A 24,065-nucleotide genomic window follows, 5' to 3' on the forward strand; every position below is an offset into this window, starting at 1 on the left:
TACATAATGAAAATCCAGTGCCAAAATACGATGTTAAATAATTTAATGTCCATAAGTGTTCCATCTCTTGGTGCCATAGTGTTTACAAAGACAGTGTTTGATTTTATTCTTTGCTGTTTTCTTGAGTGCATTTTCACCCAATGTCACATGACATAAGAAAAGGTGAGGACATGAATGTCATTATGCTTAAAGCATGCACTGATTGTAAATTATATTGCTTCTGCTATATCTTGCCATTATCATTATAGTTATTGACAGTTATCATTGTTATCAGATTTGATGTTGTATGCAATATGTTGATGAAAAAGTACAAACTTGGCTGCTTGCTGTAATGCATTACGTATTTATTTACTACAGATTTTTTGAACAGTGAATTTAGTCTCATTCACCGTGCCAAAATGAAGGATCTTGGAGACTGTTGCTTTGTAGACTCAATTCTTCTCTTATCATCAGTAGCATTTCTTTGCTTCATATATGATAACAGTCTTTTGAAGGCAGTAATTTCTTTGCTGAACTTGAAATAAAGTCTCTGTTGAATGGTGTAACTCTTCTAAAAATCGGTGTGTTTCTTTCTCTCCTTCTTCAGCCTTGAAATGTCACACAAAAACCTAAGACATCATATATTTGATCCCTGAAAATGATATACAAGTTTGATTCCATCAGTAAATGCAACACTTTTAAACCCACCGGCTTTTGATGTTATGGTAAGACTTGAGACAGACTTTAGAGGAAACATGTGGCTAATGTTCTAAATATTAAATATAACAAAGTCAAATTTTGTCCAGTTTACTTGATCAGAAATGTCCCTTATATTAATAGTTAAACGAAAATGATATTACGGTGATTTAAGTAGTACTCGTCTGATACCCCGATACTCTGGTCCGTACATCTCCAGGCCAGTAGGTGGCAGTAGTTTACTGCCCAAACTGCTATTACCCGCACTTCTGAAACCGTAGAAGAGCAAAGAGCGGAAGAAGATGCGCAGGTTTCGTTTCCTAGTGACCTATTTAGCGTTTTATAATATCGTTAAATGTTTTATGTCTACGTATGAGAGTCAGTGTTCATTTTGTACGCGTTTGTTCCTTTGAGTGTAGTCGGGAGAAGAAGAAGGGACTCGAAACAAATGAGCGCTAGCTAAGTAGCCTGGTGACAGTTGGGCTACATGCTGCGTTCCAAACTCACTTGGATGCAGTCGCACGTTAGCTCTTTAGCTAGTTAGCTCTCTGCTTGTCTCATCTTACCTTCACGGAAGCCATTGCTTTGGATGTTAAGTGTGGTAAGTTCGGTTTAATTCTAATAGCGTTAGATATTATTAGATATATATGTATGTCGCGTCAACGGAAAACTGGTCTGGAATGAGTGTTTACATTTATCTAACGTTACAGTTCGTCCGTGTAATCAGCTGTTATTGTTTTGATCAACGACTTGTTTATCACGATCAGCATCACATGATTGATGTGAGATACAATGGGAGTCAGGAGCTTCAGTCAGCAACACACAGCTAACGTGAGATAAAAAACACAGCTGTTACTTCATCCACCGCAGGAGAGTTGATCCATTGTGCTTTAGGTCACAAGCTTAGATCGATCCTCTAACCGTGGATGATCAATATTAACGCCTCATGCTGTTTCTACTCTACAACGATTGAGATTTTATTGCAGTTTGTCGTTTCTGGATTGGTGTTGCGTGATTACATGGCTGTGTGTGATGTGGGCAGCATAGTGTGGTGTTGTAGTTTGTTATGATCTCTGTTAGTCGTTGGATCCAGCACACATGACCACTGTCTCTCTCGTCTGTCAACCACTTCCTTGGACATGAATACGTGCTGAACATCACACAACATAAACCACACAGATAAGCGCACTTGCTGCCTGCGTAAGAGGTTTTTGGTCTCATCTGTGTGGGAAGAGGGCACATAAAGGCTCAGCTAATAGAAGTGCATTTGTAGCGTTCATGTTTAATTTAAGAGACAATTGAAATAATGCCACATAACACCTCAAAGTCTTTCTAACTAAGGCGATGTTCCTTCCAAAGCTGTGCCGTAGAGAAAGCCTTTGTCTCAGCTGTTGTACTGAAAGATATCCATTGTGAGTGTGTTATCTATCGCCTTCTGTGTTACAGTCAGGAAGTGTCCCTCACGCTCCATGTCTGCCGAGGCTTCAGTCGGCAGTATAAGTGCCGACTCATCCCAGTCCGCTGCCTGCCGCGACACAGACGAGCATGGGAATCGGGGTTTGCTGGGGAGCAAATACGTCAAGTTGAATGTGGGCGGCTCGCTGCATTACACCACAGTCCAGACGCTGAGCAAGGAGGAGAGTATGTTAAGGAGCATATGCGATGGAGGCACAGAGGTTACTATTGACTCAGAAGGTGAGTGTGTGAGTGTGTGTGCGACTCGTGAGCACAAACCTGTATAGCAAGAATTCCCTGCTTCCCTTTTCCAGCACTATTCTGTTCTTTTTAGAAAGTTTTCAAATCAAAAGGAATCAAAGCATTTCCCTGACAGTGAATCTTCTCTGTAACACACTTTAGGGACCTTTGACCTGTTATAATTCTTCATTCTGTCTCAGGTTGGGTAGTTTTGGACAGGTGCGGGCGACATTTTGGGCTGGTTTTGAACTTCCTGCGCGATGGCTCAGTTCCACTTCCTGACGACCACAAAGAAATGGATGAGATTCTGAAGGAGGCTCAGTATTATCGGGTACAGGGACTCGTACAGCAATGCCTCAGTGCTATGCAGGTAAACTCAGTCGTGATAAGTCTGATAGACAACACAGTCCCAACTTTATGTGACCTCTTAGCTCCCTCAATTAAGAGACAGATAAGTGGTGGTTATACTTATGGTGTTTGTGTCATTTCTCCATTTACATTTTAGAAACAAAAGGATGTCTTTGAAACTGTGTGCCGCATCCCCATGATCACATCAGCCAAAGAAGAACAGAAGATGATTGCGACTTGTAGGAAGGTAAATGTTTCTGTGTTATATTGGAGCAATATTTGGAAATGTGCCTTACTCAGTCAAAACACATTTCCCCAGCAGGTAACAGTTTTCCTTGTGTTGTATTTCTTTGTTTCTTGTGTCTACAGCCTGTAGTCAAACTGCAGAACAACAGAGGAAACAACAAATACTCCTACACCAGGTAAGATGCAAGCATGACGACGCCTCTGTCCTCCGCCGAAGATAGGAAACCGTTTCTCAATCCACAGTTGAAGGGTGTTTTCTGTGTTTCACGTGTTCACTAACCCTGTCCTATGTTGACACCCTCGTCTGCAGCAACTCTGACGATAACCTGCTGAAGAACATCGAGCTGTTTGACAAACTGGTGCTGCGCTTCAACGGCCGCGTGCTGTTTGTGAAAGACGTGCTCGGGGACGAGATCTGCTGCTGGTCCTTCTACGGCGAGGGCCGCAAGATCGCCGAAGTCTGCTGCACGTCCATCGTCTACGCCACGGAGAAGAAGCAGACTAAAGTAAGCAGTGTGCGCCATCGAAGCAAACGGATATCTAGAGTGTATGACGTAACCATTTGCATCGGGAGTTATTAATAATTCAAAATGTCTAAAAGCTGTATACGATCACAAAGCTTCCCACTCCTGTATGTGAGCGCTGGAGAAAGGAAGTCTGTTCAGAGTAACGAATAACACATTACATATTTCTTAGAGCTTATCTACACTTCCCATCTCCTCTGACATCATAGTGTTTGTCGTCCCGCTGTTTGCTCAAGGAATGAGGCAATTAACCCACAAAACACGGCCACAAAGGAGCCAAAATAGAAAAACACCAGGCAAAGGGCTTTAAAGGATGGCTACGTTTTCACCCACGTTTGTCGAGGTGTTGACAAAACCTCACAGTTTCACGTCTCTCTCTTAAGGTCGAGTTTCCCGAGGCGCGGATCTTCGAAGAAACCCTCAATATCCTCATTTACGAGAACAACAGAGGATCCGGGCTGCACCTTTTAGACTCTAAGGGCTCCGGCTCGTCCCTGGGAGCCGGCCAGTCGGAGGAAGAGGGCGCCACCGGAGGGGAGCGGCGAGTACGGCGGATCCACGTGAGGAGGCACATCATGCACGACGAGAGAGGCCACGGTCAGCAAACTGTGTACAAAGACTAATAATGTGAGGAATGAAGGCGCGGGAGAGTGATTACACGTATGTTTCTGTCGGATGCTTGCAGAGTGAACGAGACGTCCTTAATCATAGCAATAGCTGTTCGGAAAAACTGATATATTAAATGTCTTAAAAGGCACATCAGAAAAGTAGGAATTGTTGACTTATTTTTAACTTGAGTAAAAGAGTCATTTTGGGAAAGAAAATGCTTCTGTTTACAAGAAAAACTTAACTGTAAATATGGAATCTGTTCAATTACCTGGCATACGGAACTGGCATGAATATTACTTTGCAAACCTCCAGCATAGTTACTGATCGGGCCTCTTTGCCCAACTCCTACTCTTCTTCGATGGCTTTTATTTTTATTCCCGAGAGCAGACGGCCTGTTTGTTGACGATATGCACTGGCTGCCTCCTCTGTGTTCCGACTCGCGGTGAGCTCGGTGTCGGTCTTCACCGGTTTCATCCAATAGCGACAGAGGAGGACTTTCAGGTTGAGCTTTGGTATTTTAACACTGGAATAAAATCGAGTAGAGCCATGTTTAGTGAGTTTGTCTGTAAATGAGAGTGCTGAGCAACTCCACTATGCTTCATTTAAATTATTACCGCTCTTGCTTCAAAATATTTTTTATTAATTTATGAACTTTTAATTTATTGTTTGGTATTTAACTTTTTGTACTGTATGCAATCCCTGTGTTATCTAGCGCTCCAGTGAGTTTGAATGTTTGGAATGATCTGATGCACTCCACAGTACATTTATGTTTGCTCATTTAAAATGGGTAAAAGTTTGAACTTCAAATGATTTTAAGAGGAACCGTAGTACGTTTGCCATCTCTTTGTTGTTATTGTTGTATTTTATTCTGAGCCATGATCTTTCCTTGTATTTTGCCACGTACCAAATGCGCTGAATCTCGCTATAAGTAATTGGCTTGACAAGAATGAAAACTTTTGCTACGAGTCAGTTAAATACTTTTTGGTATTTTCATTTCCCTCAGGGAGAGGATAAGCATTTTCTTTTTGATATTCACCAATGATTGTGCAAGCCTAATCACTCTGAATTAAGTGTGAATGAGAGCAATATGTATCTCAAACCATTTTTTAGATCTCTTTGGTAAAATCACCTTAAAATGTGCACTAATATGACTTCCGTCCTGTGTCATGGAAATGTTCTAAATAAATTACTTATGAAATCTACTTCTTGATTTGAGATTTGTTGTCTTTCTTCTGCCACAAAGAAATGCACTGAAAGACATCCATATACAGTATATAACTCAAATTGGATTTAAGTAATTTTAAGCTTAATTGACCCTTTCCTTACCCCATAGAGAAATTGGTCTTAACCATTAGACATGCAGTATATCTACAGTATCTATCGGACAAACCAGGTAAGCAACTGAATATACAATCAAACATAAGATTGTAAAGAAAGAAATGTGGACATAATCAGTGACTATCTTTATATTGACATGTGTGACATTGTGGGCTTTCAGTTGTGTAATAAAGAATAGAAAGAGTTTATTTGTCATAGACACACTGACAAACAGGGTTCATTCAAATGTCAGTAACGCACGTGAGTGGGCGTGGCTCTGTTCTGACATCACGTCCTGCGACGTCCTTGTTTGATCGAGCCGCGAAATTGTGAAGAGGCGCGAGGGAACAACGCGACGCGTACGTGGACGTTTGTGACGCAGCTGACCCCACAGGTAATACTTCACTTGAGAACAACCGCAGAAACTCCCCTACTGTGTGTGTGTTTGATAAAAGTACGTTTAAGTACAAAAGTGAAAGTAGAGATACACCTGTATTGGTATCACTAGTGTCTGTCTGTCTGCCTGCCTGCCTGCCTGTCTGTCACTTCACTCGCTATTTTGTGTTTATTTTCGTTGAGCCTGATATTGGCGCTGTTCCAACCAAATGCTTTATAACTCTATGACTTTTGAAGCGTGAGTCCAATTGTTTTCATCGTCTCATTCAGGTAAGGTGACTTTTAAAGCGCCCTATTTGGCCACTATGGACTGTGATTCAATCAGTGCAGAGGCCAAACAAGTCATGAAAGAGGTGGACGAACAGGATCGGTTGACAATGGAGGTAATTGAGTTATTTACACTTATATTAGACTCGTCAAATCGTGTTTTTGTAATTTAGTTTTAAGCAACACTGTACTGTTTTTACTATTTACAATTGCTACTGCTAGGACAGTGTTAAGGACAACAGTAGCAGTGAATTGGACATTAGACAGCCTGGAAAAAAGAGACGGAGAGAGAAGGAAGATGAGGAGCTGACGGAGGGGGGCGTTGATGATGATGAAGATGAATCCAAGGCAAAGAAATCCCGCTGTGAGTCGAGCTCCTCAGGTTTGTTACAACTTCTATTTTCCCACAATTGTTTTTTACCTGAACCGTGCTGAATAATTTTACATTTATGTGTGGAAATACTGAAACTTTGCAGGATTTGTAAATGTGTCACAGCTTAAATCTGTCATGATAGAAGTGATCCGGACACAATGTTGTTTTGGGTGGTACACGATAGAGGCCGAGGCGAAAGACAACTGCACTAAAGAAGAGAGTGAAGAGGAAGGGCCAACTAAAATGGAAGCTGCGGGAAAAAGGGTGAGAAAATCCAAGACCGGGATCAACGAAAGCAGTGAGGAGGATTCAGACGAGGAAGAGATGGAGTTGAAGGAAGGAGAGGATTGTTCTGATGACGGTTCGAGCGAGACTGAGAGGAAAGCAAAGACTACGGAGAACGGAGTGAAGAAAAGAAAAAGGAACACAGGCAAAGCAAAGAGCACCTCAGCGCAGAGAGATGAAGATGAAAGTGACAGCAAATCCGAAAGCAGTGACAGCAGTGAATCTTCAGACGAGGACGAAAAACGTTTGTATGCTTTATTTTCATTTATTTTCTACACAAGGAAACTGTTTGGTTGTAAACAAACCTTTGCTTATTTGCAGAAGAAAAAGTCTTGGAGGAGAAGAAAGAAGAGGAGCTGGCACCGGACTCGGATTCTTTGTCGCAGGATGAGGAAGAAAGCGGCACGGAAACGGTGCAAGAGACCGACAGGAAGATGATCACAAAAAAAGAGAAAAGAGGAAAGGAAGATGAGAGTACAAAAAAATCTACAAATGAGAAGGTGATGTTTTTAAATTGATTTAAGTTGATTTGATTTGTTAAAAGTAGATGTTCAGGCTAGAAAACACTTTTTGGAAAGGTTTAACCAGAAAGTGCTTGTCCCTCTTTTTTTTATTTTTTTTTTATCCGTAACGCAGGGCAACCACAAATCTGTTGTCAGGCTCAAGCGCTACATCGCCCTCTGTGGCGTACGCCGGAACTACAAAAAACTTCTGGACGGTTGTCACTCCATCTCCTCCATGGTGAGAGTTCTCAAGAAGGACCTGGAAGAGCTTGGCGTCCAAGGTCAGTGGCTGAGGACTCAGGAGTACAGTCCATTTACTATTTTACTATAAATTCCTAATTTATAGCTATTTCTGTGAATTCTTTTATGAGCAAATCAGACAGACGCCACCATCAGCACCTTGTTTTTAAGGATCAATAAATCAGTATCAATCTTCATACATACATACATTCAATTATTCAGTGATTGTGGCATATTGCTTTGTGTTGTTGTGTAAAAACCTTCATTAAAGCTGTATGTAAGTATGTTCCTACCACACAGTGACGTTCTGGCAGGTGAGTTGCAGTCGTAGGTGTGCATGGCAGTATGACTGGGTTGTCTGGACGGCGTTGCGTAATTGTATCTTGTTGTATAACGGCTATATTCTTCAACTTATATGCACATTATCTTTGCACACAGGATCTCCATCTCTGAAGAAATGCCAGAAAATCCAAAAGAGGAGAGAAGAGGCTCAGGATGTGGCTGAGCTGGACGTCAGCAACATCATTACCACACAAGGTCGTATTCACACCATATTCACACTACAGTTTACATGCAACTGCTTCAGTTTGTACAGCGGCTGAAAGCCACAGACACAGCTGCTTCAAGCAACACACGCAAACACCCACACTCTATTTTGGGGACATGCTGCGAATACAGAATTAGCAAGCAAAGCAAGAAAGACATTTGTCAATATAAACACACAGACACATTTAGAAGAGCTCTGCAAATAAAACAAATACCACAATATGTATAAAAAGGATTTAATTTAACTGTGAAATGACTTTTCTGCATGCACGAACAGAAATAAGAAGATTACGCATAAAACTACGATTAATGAGATCTGTGTTTCATGCTCAGGTCGACCTACACGAAGAGCATCAGCGCGGCAGGACCCTCCGCCCTCTTCGTATCAGCGCGCTATGAGCTCCGGTTCCGACGGCGACGAAGACAGGCCCACAGCCAAAGGGCCCCGAAGAGTAAAAGACTGGGCCAACCTGCGAGGCATCATCAGCGACGACGGAGACAGTGACTGACTGACTGACCAGCTGGCCACCAACAGGGCCAGTTTGTGTAGAAGTTGTGTTTTGACCTAAATGTGTTTGACAAAAAGTGTTTTCAGATTGAATTAACATGTTTTCATAGATGTTTGATTGAATGGTTAAATTGTTGATTGAATGTGTTTTTACGTGTTCCTGTTCTGTTAATAATAAAAAGAGTATATTCTTGAATTAAACAGTTTACCAGTGATTTTATTAAATTAGTTATTTATTAAAATTAGTATTAGTTTCTTCTAACTGCAGATGGAACAATAAAGGACTGAAGATCTGGGAGCAAAGTAACCAGTTCACACTAAAGTAATTCATTGTTTTGTTTATTGTAGCTGACACTGAAAGATTGCTTTGACATGACCAAGTTTGATGACTTCAGTGATTCTGTTTGTCCCCAGGAAAGGACACAACTTCAAATACTAATCTAGACCAGTAGGGGCCAGTGTGATCCTTTGGACAGGCCACTTATATCAAATTTTGTCATGTCAAGATTTAACATATGAAATATTCTTTAACAAATCCACACATGTTGTTCATAATTCTAACGTTTCATTGTTTTTGTTGATTTGTTTGCTGCTTGTCAGAGCCGATCACCCCATGAAGCCATAGGAACTAAAGTTAACCAGACGTGTGATATTCGGATTTCTTAGCGGATGGACAGGTCCGGCTGGCTAATGTGTCCGCCAGCTGTCGTTCAGGTCAGAACGAAATTTTCTGTAATTTTTTTCTGTCAAAGTTTGTGAATTAAATTATTTTATTATATCCCTGTAAGTTAATATGTCGGTGTTATTGGAATGTAGCAGTGCTGTAGCTCGTCGTTGTAGATATAAAATCCCTTTAGCATGTCTGTTACCCACAATCAACGTTTTAATGTTGTCACAGTATCAGTTAGTAATAACCTCGTTATTAAGAACAATAGATGTGGCGGATTCAGGCTTTACTGATAACGACACAACAACATGTATGTACTGTTTAGTTTTTCGTTTTGTATGGGGTGGAAATTGAGGCACATGCTCATTTAAAACACATCTATTACATGTGTGTGAAAGCAGGATGGCCTCTTAACACTACGACTATGATACTTTATGGAACTGACAAACCAATCGTTCAAAATACCATCAGAATAGCAACCATGTTTGTGTTGCTTATGCAGCCTTTGTTACTGTACGCAGAAATCACCCAATCATCTCATACTTTCACCCATTTCTGTCCATGCAGGGATGGATGACGACACACTCGACAACGCTTTTGCGGAACTTAAGGGCGATCGCCTGGGAGGTTGGGCAGTCGCTCAGATAGCTGTTGGCACCGGACTTGCTGTCTATGCCATGTGGGCTGGAATCCTGCAGCCGGGCTTCCGTAGAGTCCCTTTGAGGCTACAGGTTTGTACAGAACTCATCGTAACACTTTGACTAATAATGATGTCACTAATGGACTTGTAACCTCTAAAATCCCTCTTCCTCTTGCTTACTTTAAAAAATATATATTTCTCTCCAGGTCCCATACATTCCTGCCAGCAAGGCCCAAGTAGGTAATGTAATGACGCTGCTGAGTGGTCGAAAGGGAAACTTTGTGGATTTGGGCTCTGGTGATGGCCGCCTTGTAAGTACTGCCATTGTTGTAGTATAATAATACAATATATGACACAAACAATACTAAGAATAGTATATAACACATTATACTTCTATTTTATAGTCAGTCAGTCATATATTGCTTACTACTCAAATATCTACACACAAGCCCTGGTAGATGAGGAATTTGCTTTAAAATGTGTTTTTAAAGTAAAGTTTGACTTTTGTGGCGACTTTTATCTGTCCAGGTCCTGGAAGCCCATCGGCGCGGCTTCACTCCTGCTGTTGGCTACGAGCTCAACCCCTGGCTGGTCCGGATGGCCCGCTTTCATGCGTGGAGAGCAGGCCAACACGAAAAAGTGTCATACAGACGGGAAGATCTCTGGAAGGTTTGACATTTATCTCTCATGGCTTTAGGGAGACTCCAATCTCAGCAACACTCAAGAAACATTGGTTGAGAAGTCAATTAATAGGATTCATTAAGAGTCTTCAGGGGTAAATTCAAAATTCAATTACAGGATACACTGAAATGATTATGTTCACATCCTACCTTGAATCTCATCACAGATCGACCTGTCAAACTGCAAGAACGTCACAGTGTTTTTGGCTCCCAGCGTGGTAAGTCAAAGGTTTTATAGCTTAGAAACTGAATAAGGAATTAATAAGGAAAGCACCTGGTTCTTCAAATTCAGAATTACTACGGAATGAATGATTGAATGATGAATGAATGACTTATTGTACTTTTGTGGTTTAGCTTTCACTGCTGCAGGAGAAGTTGCAAGCAGAACTTCCTGACGACGCCTTAGTGGTGGCTGGACGTTTCCCTTTTACCAACTGGACTCCCTGCAGGACCGAGGGCGAGGGTGTGGACCGAGCCTGGGCCTATAACATGCAAGCACAAAGGCAGCACATTGGCCAAAAGAAAGACAATGAGGACAGTAATAAAGAAGTAACCCAGGAGAAAGCAACAATCCTTTGAAGATTTGTTGAAATTCAAGCTCTTTATCCCCCTCAGGGCATTATAGAGGATTGGAGAATTGTTTTAGTTTTTTACTCTGAATGTAAAAATACAGAATTACAGACTGAAGAAGGGATAGATGGTTAATTTGACCTGTTATTGGTCTTTGAATAACATATGAATCAAAAATCATTTTTTACACTACACTTGGTTTTGCTGTGGTTAAGTGTGCAACAGATGAGGATTATTTTATGTTTTTAATTTTCTATTTATTGTCTTAAGAATGATATTATCAGAAATATAATATATAATCCTTATTACTGTGTATCATATAGTTGTAGTTTTACTGTTTTCCCCAAAGTTTGACTCTAAATTTTATGATTATCCATAACTGTTACATTGTTTGGCCTAAAGAAAATATATCTGGAAATGCATCTAAATATAAAACACTATGGGGGCTGAATGTTCTCTAATGTTTAATAAAGAAATATTGTCAAACCTTACTGTGTTACAGATGGTATTACAGCTTACTATCAAATCACACATTTACATGTTAAATTTACATCATAAATGTACAACTGACATATATTTGGGAATTACAGCGTTAAAACTATCAGAAAGGAGAGATAATAGGATGGAGTTACTGAGCTCCCAGCTGTTAGGAGAGCATTCAGGTGTCAAGTCTTGCATGCAGATGTCCCCCTTCCATCATGTCATGCAGGAAGACAACCTGAGGGCGAACATGAGGACTGACAAGGCAGGAAAGGAGTTCTCCAGAGACCAAAAGGTCAAATTAAACATGGGGAGAGTGAAATTTAGGTCCAGATTCCTCCAAATTACTGCGGATCTTGAAGGATCTAAACCTTAACTGAACTCCAGAATGGACGTGATCACAATAAAAAATTTGCAAAACCAAATGTCGATTTAAAAAAAACAAGTTTTAGTTAGAGATTCTTAATTTTTTTCATATTGGATTTGGATTTTGAATGCACATCTGCGTGCACACACACAGAGTTTAATTAACCCGGCAGCTTTATCTTCCTTCCTTCCTTCCTATCTATCTGCCTTCTGTTGTTATCATGTATATTCCGTTACATTTTTAATACGCACACACACACACACGCGCGCGCGCTCACGCACACGCACACACGGCTGGTTGGCTGCAGTCAAGAGGAAGTTACGAAGCTAGCCGTGTAGCAACCATCAAGGCTAGCTGCTATCTTGAGCCACCCTAAGCACAGCAAAAGGAGAAAACGGGAACAAACGCGCGTAAATAAACCCAAAACCTTATGTTATAACATATTTTACCTGGTTTATGACGCTAGTTTTTCAATTACAAGCAATTCGGGTTAAGTTGACGTGAGCGACATGTCTACGATTGACAGCTAGGTGAAGAAAATAGTGAAGCTAGCCTGACTTAGCCTTCCGCTGCAGCAGTGACAACCTGGTACTGTTAGCTTAGCATCAAAACGCGTGAGCACACTGCCCCAAATATAACATTTCAATATTTAATGTTACGCTGAGCTGACTCTGACGACAATGCAGCTACGTCTTCGTGACCACAATGCCAATTCGGTGGTAAAATTACACGCTTGGTGAAAACCTTTCAAACGGCAAAGTAACGCTGACTGTTCTGCGATGTTATTGTAAGTAGCTAACATTAGCTCGCTAGCTCGTTATATGTGGAGGCTCGAGCGTAATGAACCCCTCTGTAGTTACCTTAGCAAGCTACTGAGCAGGCTAGGTAGCTAATATTGGTTCGTTATTCCTATTTTGTGACAACTATTTGAGGAAGACGTCTGAACCAAACAAACATGGTGAGTACAGTTTGTGTATAAGTGTATTCATTTCGTGTTTCATCCATTATCAGTCCACCAACTAGCAAACATGGTGCACCAGCTTCTGTATCGTAATCTTTAATTAGCCAGACCCTAACATAGAACGAACAAACTCATACACCTTCTGTTATCTTTCCGGTAATCTAACAGCGCATGCATGCAAACATCTAAGTTCTTTTTATTGCAGGTAAAGTGATATAACGGTTTTTTTAGGAGTGGCCAGTTATCTGAAGCAGCTTCGTTGGGCCATTTCACGACGCAATCGCCCATCTTGCTAAAAGCGAATATTTGCGTTGGGTAAAGGTGAAGCCTCGACAAGTTGTGGCTCATTTGAGGAATCCAAACTATCCCGGTCGTACGTGCCGCCTCTGAAAATGTAATATTATCAAGCCAGCGTTTGACAGGAGTGAACTAAGCCCTTCTGGGAACATCACATTATTTTTTGTTTAATTTGTGTTTAAAAAAAGCCACGGTCGAAGTTATCTTGCACCTTTCCAAGCTGCTCATAAAGACCGATACAGGGTTTAAATGATGGAGAGACTTCTTTAAGGCCAAATTGATCCATCTTTTCTAGTGAAAACGTGTCAAAATATCAGTTATACTCGTTTTGTGATCACAGAAAATAGGTTAAAAACAATGCTTGTGACAATTAGTAGCTCAGAAAATGTCTTTCTCCTTCAGCAATAGCACCTAAAACACATCAGATCCTTTGTAAATCATCACAATGTATTCATGTTCACCTTAAAATCCTCCTACATGTTATGTCCATATATGTGCTGATTGTATCATGACTCGATACACATTTACATGCAGATTTTTTGAGTTTTTTAGAGAGTTTTCAGATGCATTGCGCAGTGAAAGAGAGTGCAATGTCTGATGACATACAAAGGGTTGACACATTTGCTATCACTAACAAATGTCAAGTCATTTTGACCACAGCACACATTTCTTCTGAAACTGGTGGTTACATTACATACTTCTATTCATCAATTCACTGGATATACAGCTTGCTTTTTGAATAGTATTATATGTTTTGGCTGAGCTTGAGAGGTTTATGATTAGTCTGCAGTTGAGCCTGCTCTTACCAATGCATAATGTGTAAACACACCCCTGGACACAATAGGCAGACCCACACTTGTGTTAGTTTAATGGTTGCAAATAAATGGATGGTAATGATGACGGCATGAATTGATATATTTACACATTTGTACTTATCACCTCTCCACCTCCTGCTCCATTAGGCTTCGGAGGAGGCATCGTTATGTGCACTAGAGAGTCTTATGACGGAGTTCTTTCACAACTGCACGACCAATGAGCGCAAGAGAGAAATAGGTAAGTTTGGCTGTCGATGCGCTTTGCTGTACACATTTGTTTGCAAGGCCGTGAACCACATGCATGTGGCTTCCTCTGCTCAGCGTGAACAGCGTGGCACAGTTTTTGTGTGACACATTTTAGTAATTACGGAATTCAGTGTTGAGTTTCACACCTACTAGAGCACAGGATAGAGTGTATAGAATGAAATGAAGGTATATATTACATGTCTTTGTTATAGGTTTGTAGAATACTAATGCTGTGTGCAGTTATAACCAATTTTCACTACTGAAGTGACATATGTCCATAGTATCATTTAGAATGTGAATAAGTCTTACTCCTTTTCTTGTATTTAAATGAACTTGTGTTAAATGTCATGTGGGATGTTGTGATGTCATGTGATGTCATGTGATGTCATATGTCATATGGGATGTCGAGACATGTCCTATGAGACATCTTGAGCTATTGGGACATCTTGAGCTGTGGGACTACTTATGTTTTAATGTATGAATGGAACTGTGTGTTGTTTATTTATTGTTATTTATTTATAGTTGTTTATTTATAGTTTATTGCTGTTATTTATTACTGTTCAAAGATTCAGGCACAGCATAAATGCATTTCGTTGTATTATCATATACAATGACAATAAAAGCTATTCTATTCTATTCTAACTTACTTGACACTCTCTCCCGACCTCTCGTCATGTTTGGCCCATATCTGCCTCAGTGTGTTTGTCTGCTGTTTGTTTCAGATGGAACATTTAATGTGCCCTCAAAGTATTTGATTGAGACTGGAAGTATTTTTGCATTACTTTGTTGTAAGCTTCCTGTTTTGGTATGTGTAACTTTCTACCTCTGTGTGTGTGTGTTCGGTGTGTGTGCAAGTGAAGCACTAGACTGTCGTGCATTTCTGTTTATCATTCTTACTTCCTTTTTTCTGCAGAAGAGGTGCTAAACAACTTTGCACAGCAGACAGGAGCGTGGCGCCACTGCCTCTTCTTCCTCTCCAATACTCGGAATGAGTATGTAATGATGTACAGCCTCACAGTATTTGAAGTAAGTCTTCTCGCTGCTGCTTTGGTCACCTTTCATGTTTCGAAATAAGATTGCATAGAGAACGATGTTGTTTCAAAAGCAGTGAGCACTTTTTAAAACTTTGCTCATCTTTAAAGTAAACTAAACACACTCAAAACGCATCATAAGTTATTATTTTGTGCTTTCAGAACTTGGTGAATAAAATGTGGATCGGTTTGGCTTCACAAGACAAGATGGAGATTCGTAGCTGCTTGCCCAAACTTCTACTTGCTCAGCACAAATCTGTACCTTATTTCATCCGTAACAAACTCTGCAAAGTGATGGTGGACATAGGTCGCCAGGATTGGCCGATGTTCTACCATGATTTCTTTACAAACACCCTCCAGGTAAGCCTTGATGCTGTGTGTGCGCTTTGCAATGTGTTAATACATAAATTGTCCTTGTAAGGAGAAGGGCCGGTACAGAGCACAGTTTGGTATTCTTCATCCACTCCTTGTCTTATGTGTCTTGGCAGTTGATCCAGTCCCCAGCTCTGGCTCAATTAGGGCTGGTGATGCTTAAGACCACATCAGAGGAACTAGCGTGCCCTCGCGAAGACATAAGCGTCGGCAGGAAAGAAGAATTGCGGAAACTGCTACTCGAGCAGGTACCCACCGTGCTCGGACTGTTGACAGGTGAGAACAACGTTGGAAGACATTTTGCTGCTCCAATGACTTAGTTAGTCGCTTAGTTAGTTAGGTAAGTCCAGAATTGTCTTCAGGTGATTCTTAAAAATGCTGTATCAGGGAGAGTTGAAGGCCATTTTGTAGTAAGAATTTATTCTAAATGTTGAATATGCAGGAAGAAAACATGGACCTCATTGTGATAATTGTTTGTGTGTTACTTGTTGTTCTGCAGGTATCCTGGAGACCTACTGGGACAAGCACAGTGTCATAGCTTCCACGCCACCTCCCTCACCCACCTCAGGAGAAAGTGGTGAGCAAACCATCATGGACTTACTTACACACTAGGCAACAGGCTCGACTTAAATGGGCTTTCTGTGAATTACATTTTCCGTCGTATCCTGTCCCGCCCTTTAAAACAAGCACCTGCCTGTAATCTTGCCAAAACCTGTACGGTAGGAAAAGTGCGCTGATTACACATAATGCGCATGATGTTGCCTGTGTTATTCATAAGGATGTGATTACAAATTAAAAACCACACCAAACACCACTGTGGGATTTTGTGGGAACTGGGAGGAACGGATCATGACATCTTCTCTGTCTGCTGGCGGTCTCGTGTGTGTGTGCAGTCAATGGATCTCAATTTTTGTATTCAACACCTCTTATGGAAGTTTATCTCAATTCTGAGTCCGGACCATGTTGCTGTCACTATTTTGTGACTGTGACATCCATGCACATGTAATTCAGTGGTTTGTAGTTCTGTTTTAACGAGGCTGTTGTTCTGTGTCCTTGATCTCTTAGTGGAATTGCTGGGCAGTTTGTTTCAGGGCAGCCAGTACTCCAAACTGCTCTGCCAGCCCATGGCAGCATTGGACAATGAGAGCCAGCAGCTGTGTTGTCTGGTCTTGGAGTGTTTGGCTCACTTGTTCAGCTGGATCCCTCTCTCCACAAGCATCACGCCCACCCTGCTAGCATCCATCTTTCACTTTGCTCGATTTGGTTGTGACCTCCGGACAAAGGCCAAGACGGGATCCTTCAACTCTTCCTCTTCTAACGGCCAGCTTAATTCTGAGACAATGGCGCCGACGTCAAACGGAGAAGGTCGGACGCACCAACAGAACGAGGGAAACAAAGTGGATCGGGCCCGGCTTGGTGTTTTGGCCATGACCTGTATTAATGAGCTGGTGTCAAAGAACTGTGTGCCATTGGATTTTGAGGAGTACTTGCTGCGCATGTTCCAGCAGACCTTCTTTCTCCTGCAGAGGATGACACGAGAGAATAACGCTCACACAGTCAAGAGTCGACTACAAGATCTGGATGAGAGGTACGGGTCAACAGTGTCATTGTCAGTTTAGTTTTTTTACGTACTTTGGTGACATAGAGGCCATTTAGATACTTTGCTGATGTCCTGATTGTCATTAAACTTGATTGATCTTTCATTGTTGTTAGTCGTTGTAGTAGTGAATTGGCACTTGAGATGACCAGCAAAGAATTCTGATGAATCCCCTGTCTCCCTCTCATATTTCTCCCTCTAGTTACTTGGAGAAGTTCACAGATTTCCTGCGCCTGTTTGTCAGTGTTCACTTGAGGCGGATTGAGTCCAGTCCTCAGTTTCCAATTGTAGAGTTCTTAGCGCTGCTTTTCAAGTACACATTCAACCAGGTAAACATACCACAGTGCATGTTTTTAGGTTTCCACAGACATGATCACATTTCTGCGACTTCCTTCAGAATGTACAGTAGCTGATGTCTTATCATTGTTTCTTTCAGCCTACCCATGAAGGTTACTTTTCCTGTTTGGACATATGGAGTGTCTTTTTGGAATTCCTAACGACCAAAATCAAAAGCAGACAAGCTGATAGGGAAACTGTTTTAAATAGGTAAGTTACTAAAACTCATTTCATTCATTCCTAAATCAGTGTTTAGAGAAACCTAACGCAGCCATGTAAACTCTGGACTGTTCTGTAGTCTTATTGTTCAACTATTTCTCTTCAGCTGTTGACTACTGAAATTGAGTTGGCAATCTATTCCAACATACTCCTAGGTGACATGAGTGTCAATGCAGTTCCTCCTTTTCTGATGCTGAAGCAAAACTCATGCAACAATGAAGTCACTGGGTGGCAGCAAAGGCCAATCCTCAGCACTATGTAGGGCTACGCACCTTAATGCAGCAACTGTATTGAGATGGGTGTTCATTTGCAAATTTAACCCGTTGTTCAGCAGCAAAGATCACAGCTGGAAATAAACTTGGACCTCTTTAGGATCTTGATAAGGCTAAGTGACATTTGAAAGTGTGTAGAAAGCTGTGCAAAATGCCCCAAGTTATTATTTGTCACTCTTCTGTGTTGTCACTGTGCTCATTAAATGGACTGCTTTTGTGTTGTTGCGCAGGTACAAAGATGCCTTAGTACTTCTGTTGCGGGAAGTGCTCAACCGAATACAGTTCAGATACAACCAGGCCCAATTAGAAGAGCTGGATGATGAAACTCTGGATGATGATGTAAGAACCATGCATATTTCATTAACTGCCTACTTGCATGTTCACTCTGGGCTCTAGTCTATGTTTTTATTACTATGAAGTTGACCAAGCAAGTTTTATATGTCTCCTTTGTGTGGTAACCATAGCAACAGACTGAGTGGCAACGGTACCTGCGTCAGAGCCTGGAAGTTGTTGCCAAGGTGATGGAGCTGCTCCCATCCCATGCATTCTCTACTTTGGTAAGAGATCATCTTCATCGTGTTTTATCATCTTTGCATAGCTTTTTTTTTTTTTTAAGCTTGTAAATGGGATGTAACCCTTTTCAGTATTACAAGACTTAAACTTCATTACTGTTGACAAACTATATAACTGATATAGGGGGAATCAGACAGGGATTGTGAAGAAAATAAGATTTGCTAAATAATTTCTCTTCTTCTCTAGTATCCAGTTCTTCAGGAGAATCTGGACGTATACTTGGGTCTGCAGCAGTTTATTGTCACCTCTGGCACAAGTGAGTAACATTTGTTTTTTGATTTGTATTTTAATCACATTTTATCCTGTTTTTTGTCACGTTAATGCTCCATAGATTAAATTGTTGGGGTGAACTGGTTGTTGTTCTGCTCTTTCAGGCCGGAGGCTTAATATCACGGCAGAGAATGATTGCCGCCGACTGCACTGTTCTCTCAGGGACCTCAGCTCCCTGCTTCAAGCTGTGGGCCGCTTGGCAGAGTATTTCATCGGGGAGGTTTTTGCTGCACGTTTCAATGACGCCCTGACAGTGGTGGAGAGGTCAGTGCTCTGCTGCTCTCACAGAACATTCCAAACCTGCTCGTGCACCATCAGACTGTCTAAATTCCAAAACTAGCAGCATCTTCGTACATTCCCCGGTCGGGTTCCTCTGTTGCACAATCACTAAAACAGACATTAAATACATTGCCATTCATCTGTGACTATCTCTCTCCTCCTGCCTCTTGGTAAAAGAGCATTGAAAAATCCATGTTTGTCCTTTTTCTAGGTTGGTTGACGTTACTTGCTATGGCTCTCAGACCAGCCTTTATGATCTGGAGACTGCTGTGCCTTCCGTACTCAAGCCAGACCTCATTGACGTGTGAGTATCACAGCGTGGTTCAAGGAAAATTCAACCCAGTTTGCAACCATTTGTGAATGTGAACAATTGTTTTCAAGAATTGAGTCATACAACAGACTAATGAGCAGTGGAACTGACTGCATTTAAAGTTACATTGTTTGTGTGAATGCACATGAGTTCAGAGCATCAGAGCAACGTTATAATGTTTTACAAGATGGCATTTCAGATATACAGATATTAGATATCATAGATCTTCTTTTGCTGTTGGCTCTGCTTTTAGGAGTGAGCTGATGAAAATCCAGATCAAACAGCCCAAGGTTGTTTTCCCATTTAAGTATTATGTTTATTAGGTTTACTTTCAGATTTATGATATAACATTTCAACTAACCAAAATGATCTCAACAAAAAGTGTATCGAGTCTAATTCTAATTCTTGAAAACTGAGCTGTGTAAAGAAACTCATTACATTGTGTTCAGTTCAATGTATGTTTGAGTTGTGTGCGTGTTCTATGATCTGTTGCAGACACGCACAATCCCTCGCTGCTTTGCAAGCCTACTCTCATTGGCTGGCACAGTTCTACAGTGAGGTTCACAGGCAAAACCAGAGCCAGTTCATCAACCTCATCACCTCTGCCACCAATGCCAGTAGCCCACTCATCACCTCCAAGGTACGGCGGCTCCCTTACTCCTCACCAAACACTCATATACACACATACACACATGTAAACACAAGTGTGCTCTAGAATTTTATGAAAGATTATGTGATCTGCATAGCCTTAAGATATAACCTCATACATTTTAGAGTGTTATTGAATTCAGGCCATTGTGGTCGATTTTTGTTTATATCAGACGATCCGTGTCGGCAAGATTGTATCAACCACTGGAGAAACGCTTTTAAAAGGCCTACAGATTAGCTTTTTGTAGTTGAGTGAGCCTTTCCTTTCTCTCTCTTCCAGGTACCTGAAAAGTTGCTGCTCTCTGCTTGCCATCTGATGGTTTCCATAACCTCCACAGTGCGACCCGTGTTCCTGGTGACCTTGCCTGCTGTTCAGAACATCTTCAACCTCATCACAGAGAACCAGAATCGCAGACTCCCTCAGGAGGTTAATGTTTGCTTCCTTGAAACGTGTAGTTTCTCCACCGTTGCGACACACAAAGGTTTCTTACTTTTTCCACGTGCAGGAGGTAATAATGTGTCACCCGGTGTGTGTGTGTGTGTGTGTGTGTGTGTGTGTGTGTGTGTGTGTGTGTGTGTGTGTGTGTGTGTGTGTGTGTGTGTGTGTGTGTGTGTGTGTGTGTGTGTGTGTGTGTGTGTGTGTGTGTGTGTGTGTGTGTGTGTGTGTGTGTGTGTGTGTGTGTGTGTGTGTGTGTGTGTGTGTGTGTGTGTGTGTGTGTGTGTGTGTCTATTTCTCCAGGCTCACATGTTGGTGTGTAGGGCTTTATCCAACACAATGCTACTCCCATGGCCAAACCTAGCAGAGAGCGAGCAGCAGTGGCAAACGCGATCCAGCAACCACGCCAGACTCCTGGCAGCGCTCACTCGGGATTATCGTGTCCTGAGAGGCACGGCCAACATTCCTCCACGCCGCCCTGAGCTGGATGCTAGTCAGTATTAGCTTGTTATTTTGTTGTTGTTGTTGTACTTTTGGTTCCATTTCCCATGTTGCCAGTCTTTATATCTGACTGACCGTCTCTCTCCCCCCCCCCCCTCCTGTCTATTCCAGTGAAAGCAGTGATTCAGCAGACCCTGACTGTGCTCAGAGACATTGTGGACAGCATTTCTGGGGAATCCACCAAATCACGTCAGATCTGTTACCAGAGTCTTCAGGAATCGGTCCAAGTGTCCCTCAGCCTCTTCCCGGTGTTCATCCAGCAGGCAGGTCAGAATCTAACCGGTTTTGTTTCTAAGGTTGTAGTACTGTGAACATAGACACAAGACAGACAAACTAGTAACAGGCTTTTCTCTCTTCCCTAGATGTGACGGATGAGATGCTCTCCTTCTTCCTGACTCTGTTTCAAGCGTTGCGAGTCCAGATGGGCGTTCCTTTCACAGGACAGATCATCCACACTTTCCTCAGCATGTTCACAAGGTAAAGATATTTCCTTTAAACCACACGTAGATCTGAGTATTACCGCTGATATGAGCATTGTCTTGCAGCTCATACAACAGGCCTGACTGATTTCACTTTGTTTTGATCGGACTCTGTCTCTTTTACATGTATGTGTTTCAGGGAACAGCTAGCAGCCAGTGTTTTGCAAGAGGGCAGTTCAGGGTGTCGAGTGGTACAGAAGTTCATGAAAATCCTGCAAGTGGTGGTCCAAGAGCCTGGTCAGGCGTTCAAGCCCTTCCTACCCAGCATCCTCTCTCTCTGCATGGAGCAGGTCTACCCCATAGTGGCGGAGGTCAGTTGGTTTCGTCTCTCATCCAGTCTGATGTTTGGTTTGGTATTCATCCACATTAGATGGCCAGCATGCCGAATTAGAATGTGGTTTAAAGGACGAGATTGGACGGAGCTGTTGCAGGAGCTGTTTCTCCGTGGGTTAACCTGTAAAAGAAATGTCAGTGGAAACGAGAAACGTCTGGCTTCCTGTTTCAATATCAGCTACATAAATAATCCCGCTGAATGTGTGCTTGTCTCTTGTTTGATAGCGGTCTTCCCCAGATGTCAAGGCAGAGATGTTTGAGCTGCTTTACCAAATACTCCACCAGAACTGGAGGTACTTCTTCAAAACAACAGTCTTAGCCACTGTCCAAAGAGGAGCCACGGAAGAAGCCATGGAAAACGAGGCCCAGTTCACCGCTGCCATGCAGGTATGGTGATCACATGTTCTATCTTTGTTAAGATAAGAAAGAATATATCACTTTAAGCCTTATCCTTTTATTATCACTGTTTTGTTTGGTTTGCTTTTTAAAGAACATATTTTCTGTGGTGTGACTACAATTGCACAAAGTGGATCCATCTGAAGGACAAATTTGTGTAGAAATATGTTCTTAACAGTCCAGAATTAAAAAAAGAATTAAAACATAGTGTATATATGTATTATTATAGATTCTTATGCCACAACTAGACAGACCGTGTTAAATGCTGCTCCACTTTGTTCCCTGACGTGTGCTCATGTGTCTGACAGGCATTTGGACAGTCTTTCCTGCAGCCAGACATCCACATCTTCAAGCAGAACCTGTCCTACTTGGAGTCTCTCAACAGCAAGCACAAGTTGTATCACAGAGTGAGTGGATGCTTTCCTTTATGTTTGAGTAAGAGTCAAACTGTGCCGGACCAAACAAACTGGTCGATAATAAATAAAAGAGAAAACCTCACAATTAGTGGCAGTACGCAAACACGTCTCTACGTTTTCTCAGCCTTTTCTTGCTCTCCTAATTTTGTTTGGCTTTTGATAAGTTCATGAAAGCGTTTGCCTTTAACATGACAGGTTCAGAAACAGACCCAGACATTTGCCTCATTCATCCTTCTCTTCTCTTTGTTGCGCTGTAGAAACTGTTCCGGACCTCCATGCTGTTCCATTTCATCAACGTGCTGCTGCAGGTGCTTCTCCACAAAAGTCACGACCTCCTTCAAGAGGAAATCACTCTAGCTATTTACAACATGGCCTCTGTTGACTTTGATGCCTTCTACTCGGCCTTCATGCCCGAGTTTCTCAACGGCTGCCAGGGTGTGGACTCTAACCAACGAGCTGTTCTGGCTCGCAACTTCAAGCTGGAACGGGTAAGAATGTTAAAGTCAAGCTGATAGTATTCTTGGTCACTCTTATATATGTTCTCATAAGATACAGCTTCTAAGAATGCCTGTTTCATACATTTTTCATTCAACCAAGTTTTGATTTGTGGTTTGCACTTCAGCTGGGGTTTTTTGTATCATTATTCACATAAGCAACAATTCTCTCTTCTTCCTTTAAGGACATGCCATCGTTCACTCAGAGCGTGCAGAGGCTGGTGAATGACCTTCGCTACTACAGACTGTGTAATAGCAGCCTGCCCTCTGGAACCATCAAGCTATAGCACAACGACTGCTTGATCCACTCCACATCTTCAACATCTTCAAGGACTGCCTGTGCTGACCACTTTGCCCTTCACTCCTGCTCCAACATCCAGCCTTACGTCACCCGTTAGGAGTAAAAGTCTGGATGAGGATTTGGAGGTTGAGGATGCTGCTGATTATTCTCTTTTGATTTCTACTGTAGAAGGTTGGGCGCTTTATTTTTGTAAAGCAGCGCCCTCCTAATGTTTTGCCAGTGAAAAGTGAAGCTGGTGTGCAGTTTGCTTTGCTCAGGCCTGGAGCAGTCTGAGCCGAGCCTTCTATCCCACGGCCCCGCATCAAAGCCGGGCCGGGAGTCAGCACTTTCCAACTCGATACGAGTTTTTAAAATGTCTGCTTTTATTCATTTTGCCTTTAATTTTTTTATCTCCAAAGGAGAGAGACTCAACTTAAGATCTTTCATATCATTCCATCCTGAAAAAGAAAACAACATGCTTGATTAATAAAGTGCTTTTCTGAAATGACTTCATTTGAGTTTGTGTGCTGTGACTGTCTTTGAGTGTTCCTGCTGTACGGTTTGTGAC

At 41.8% G+C, this 24,065-nt stretch overlaps 4 protein-coding genes across 7 annotated transcripts; all 4 read left to right on the forward strand.

Annotated features, from left to right (window-relative positions):
* Nucleotides 1–938: 938 nt before the first annotated feature.
* Nucleotides 939–5,299, forward strand: kctd13 (potassium channel tetramerization domain containing 13). Its single transcript, XM_076137049.1, has 7 exons — nt 939–1,276; nt 2,122–2,370; nt 2,571–2,740; nt 2,876–2,965; nt 3,088–3,140; nt 3,275–3,470; nt 3,872–5,299. Exons 2-7 carry the CDS (start codon nt 2,145–2,147, stop codon nt 4,109–4,111), a joined length of 975 nt encoding a protein of 324 aa, XP_075993164.1. The 5' UTR covers nt 939–1,276; nt 2,122–2,144; the 3' UTR covers nt 4,112–5,299.
* Nucleotides 5,300–5,733: 434 nt separating this feature from the next.
* On the forward strand, nt 5,734–8,707 carry hirip3 (HIRA interacting protein 3). The gene is made up of 8 exons (XM_076137043.1): nt 5,734–5,808; nt 6,081–6,193; nt 6,300–6,459; nt 6,635–6,979; nt 7,057–7,235; nt 7,372–7,519; nt 7,917–8,015; nt 8,358–8,707. The coding sequence occupies exons 2-8, from the start codon at nt 6,116–6,118 to the stop codon at nt 8,531–8,533; spliced, it is 1,185 nt and encodes a 394-aa protein (XP_075993158.1). The 5' UTR covers nt 5,734–5,808; nt 6,081–6,115; the 3' UTR covers nt 8,534–8,707.
* Nucleotides 8,708–9,179: 472 nt separating this feature from the next.
* Nucleotides 9,180–11,567, forward strand: antkmt (adenine nucleotide translocase lysine methyltransferase). Of its 4 annotated transcripts, none has more exons than XM_076137035.1 (6): nt 9,180–9,246; nt 9,767–9,930; nt 10,046–10,150; nt 10,368–10,508; nt 10,687–10,737; nt 10,874–11,565. In XM_076137035.1, exons 2-6 carry the CDS (start codon nt 9,769–9,771, stop codon nt 11,096–11,098), a joined length of 684 nt encoding a protein of 227 aa, XP_075993150.1. In that variant the 5' UTR covers nt 9,180–9,246; nt 9,767–9,768; the 3' UTR covers nt 11,099–11,565. The 4 variants fall into 4 exon arrangements, with proteins under 4 accessions (XP_075993150.1, XP_075993149.1, XP_075993151.1 ...); XM_076137034.1 differs by having other exon boundaries at nt 9,187–9,287; XM_076137036.1 differs by having other exon boundaries at nt 9,242–9,315.
* Nucleotides 11,568–12,236: 669 nt separating this feature from the next.
* xpo6 (exportin 6) lies at nt 12,237–24,005 on the forward strand. The gene is made up of 24 exons (XM_076136988.1): nt 12,237–12,894; nt 14,157–14,247; nt 15,169–15,281; nt 15,449–15,646; nt 15,775–15,934; nt 16,158–16,235; nt 16,724–17,246; nt 17,458–17,584; nt 17,692–17,801; nt 18,313–18,421; nt 18,547–18,639; nt 18,842–18,911; nt 19,030–19,189; nt 19,416–19,508; nt 20,010–20,154; nt 20,443–20,589; nt 20,902–21,091; nt 21,211–21,366; nt 21,462–21,576; nt 21,718–21,889; nt 22,137–22,298; nt 22,616–22,714; nt 22,981–23,211; nt 23,403–24,005. The coding sequence occupies exons 1-24, from the start codon at nt 12,892–12,894 to the stop codon at nt 23,502–23,504; spliced, it is 3,447 nt and encodes a 1,148-aa protein (XP_075993103.1). The 5' UTR covers nt 12,237–12,891; the 3' UTR covers nt 23,505–24,005.
* Nucleotides 24,006–24,065: the final 60 nt, after the last annotated feature.

This window comes from Genypterus blacodes, unplaced genomic scaffold, assembly GCF_046128005.1.
Source record: "Genypterus blacodes isolate CSIRO-AG114 ecotype Tasmania unplaced genomic scaffold, CSIRO-AGI_Gbla_v1 ptg000291l_1, whole genome shotgun sequence".
Taxonomy (NCBI): domain Eukaryota; kingdom Metazoa; phylum Chordata; class Actinopteri; order Ophidiiformes; family Ophidiidae; genus Genypterus; species Genypterus blacodes.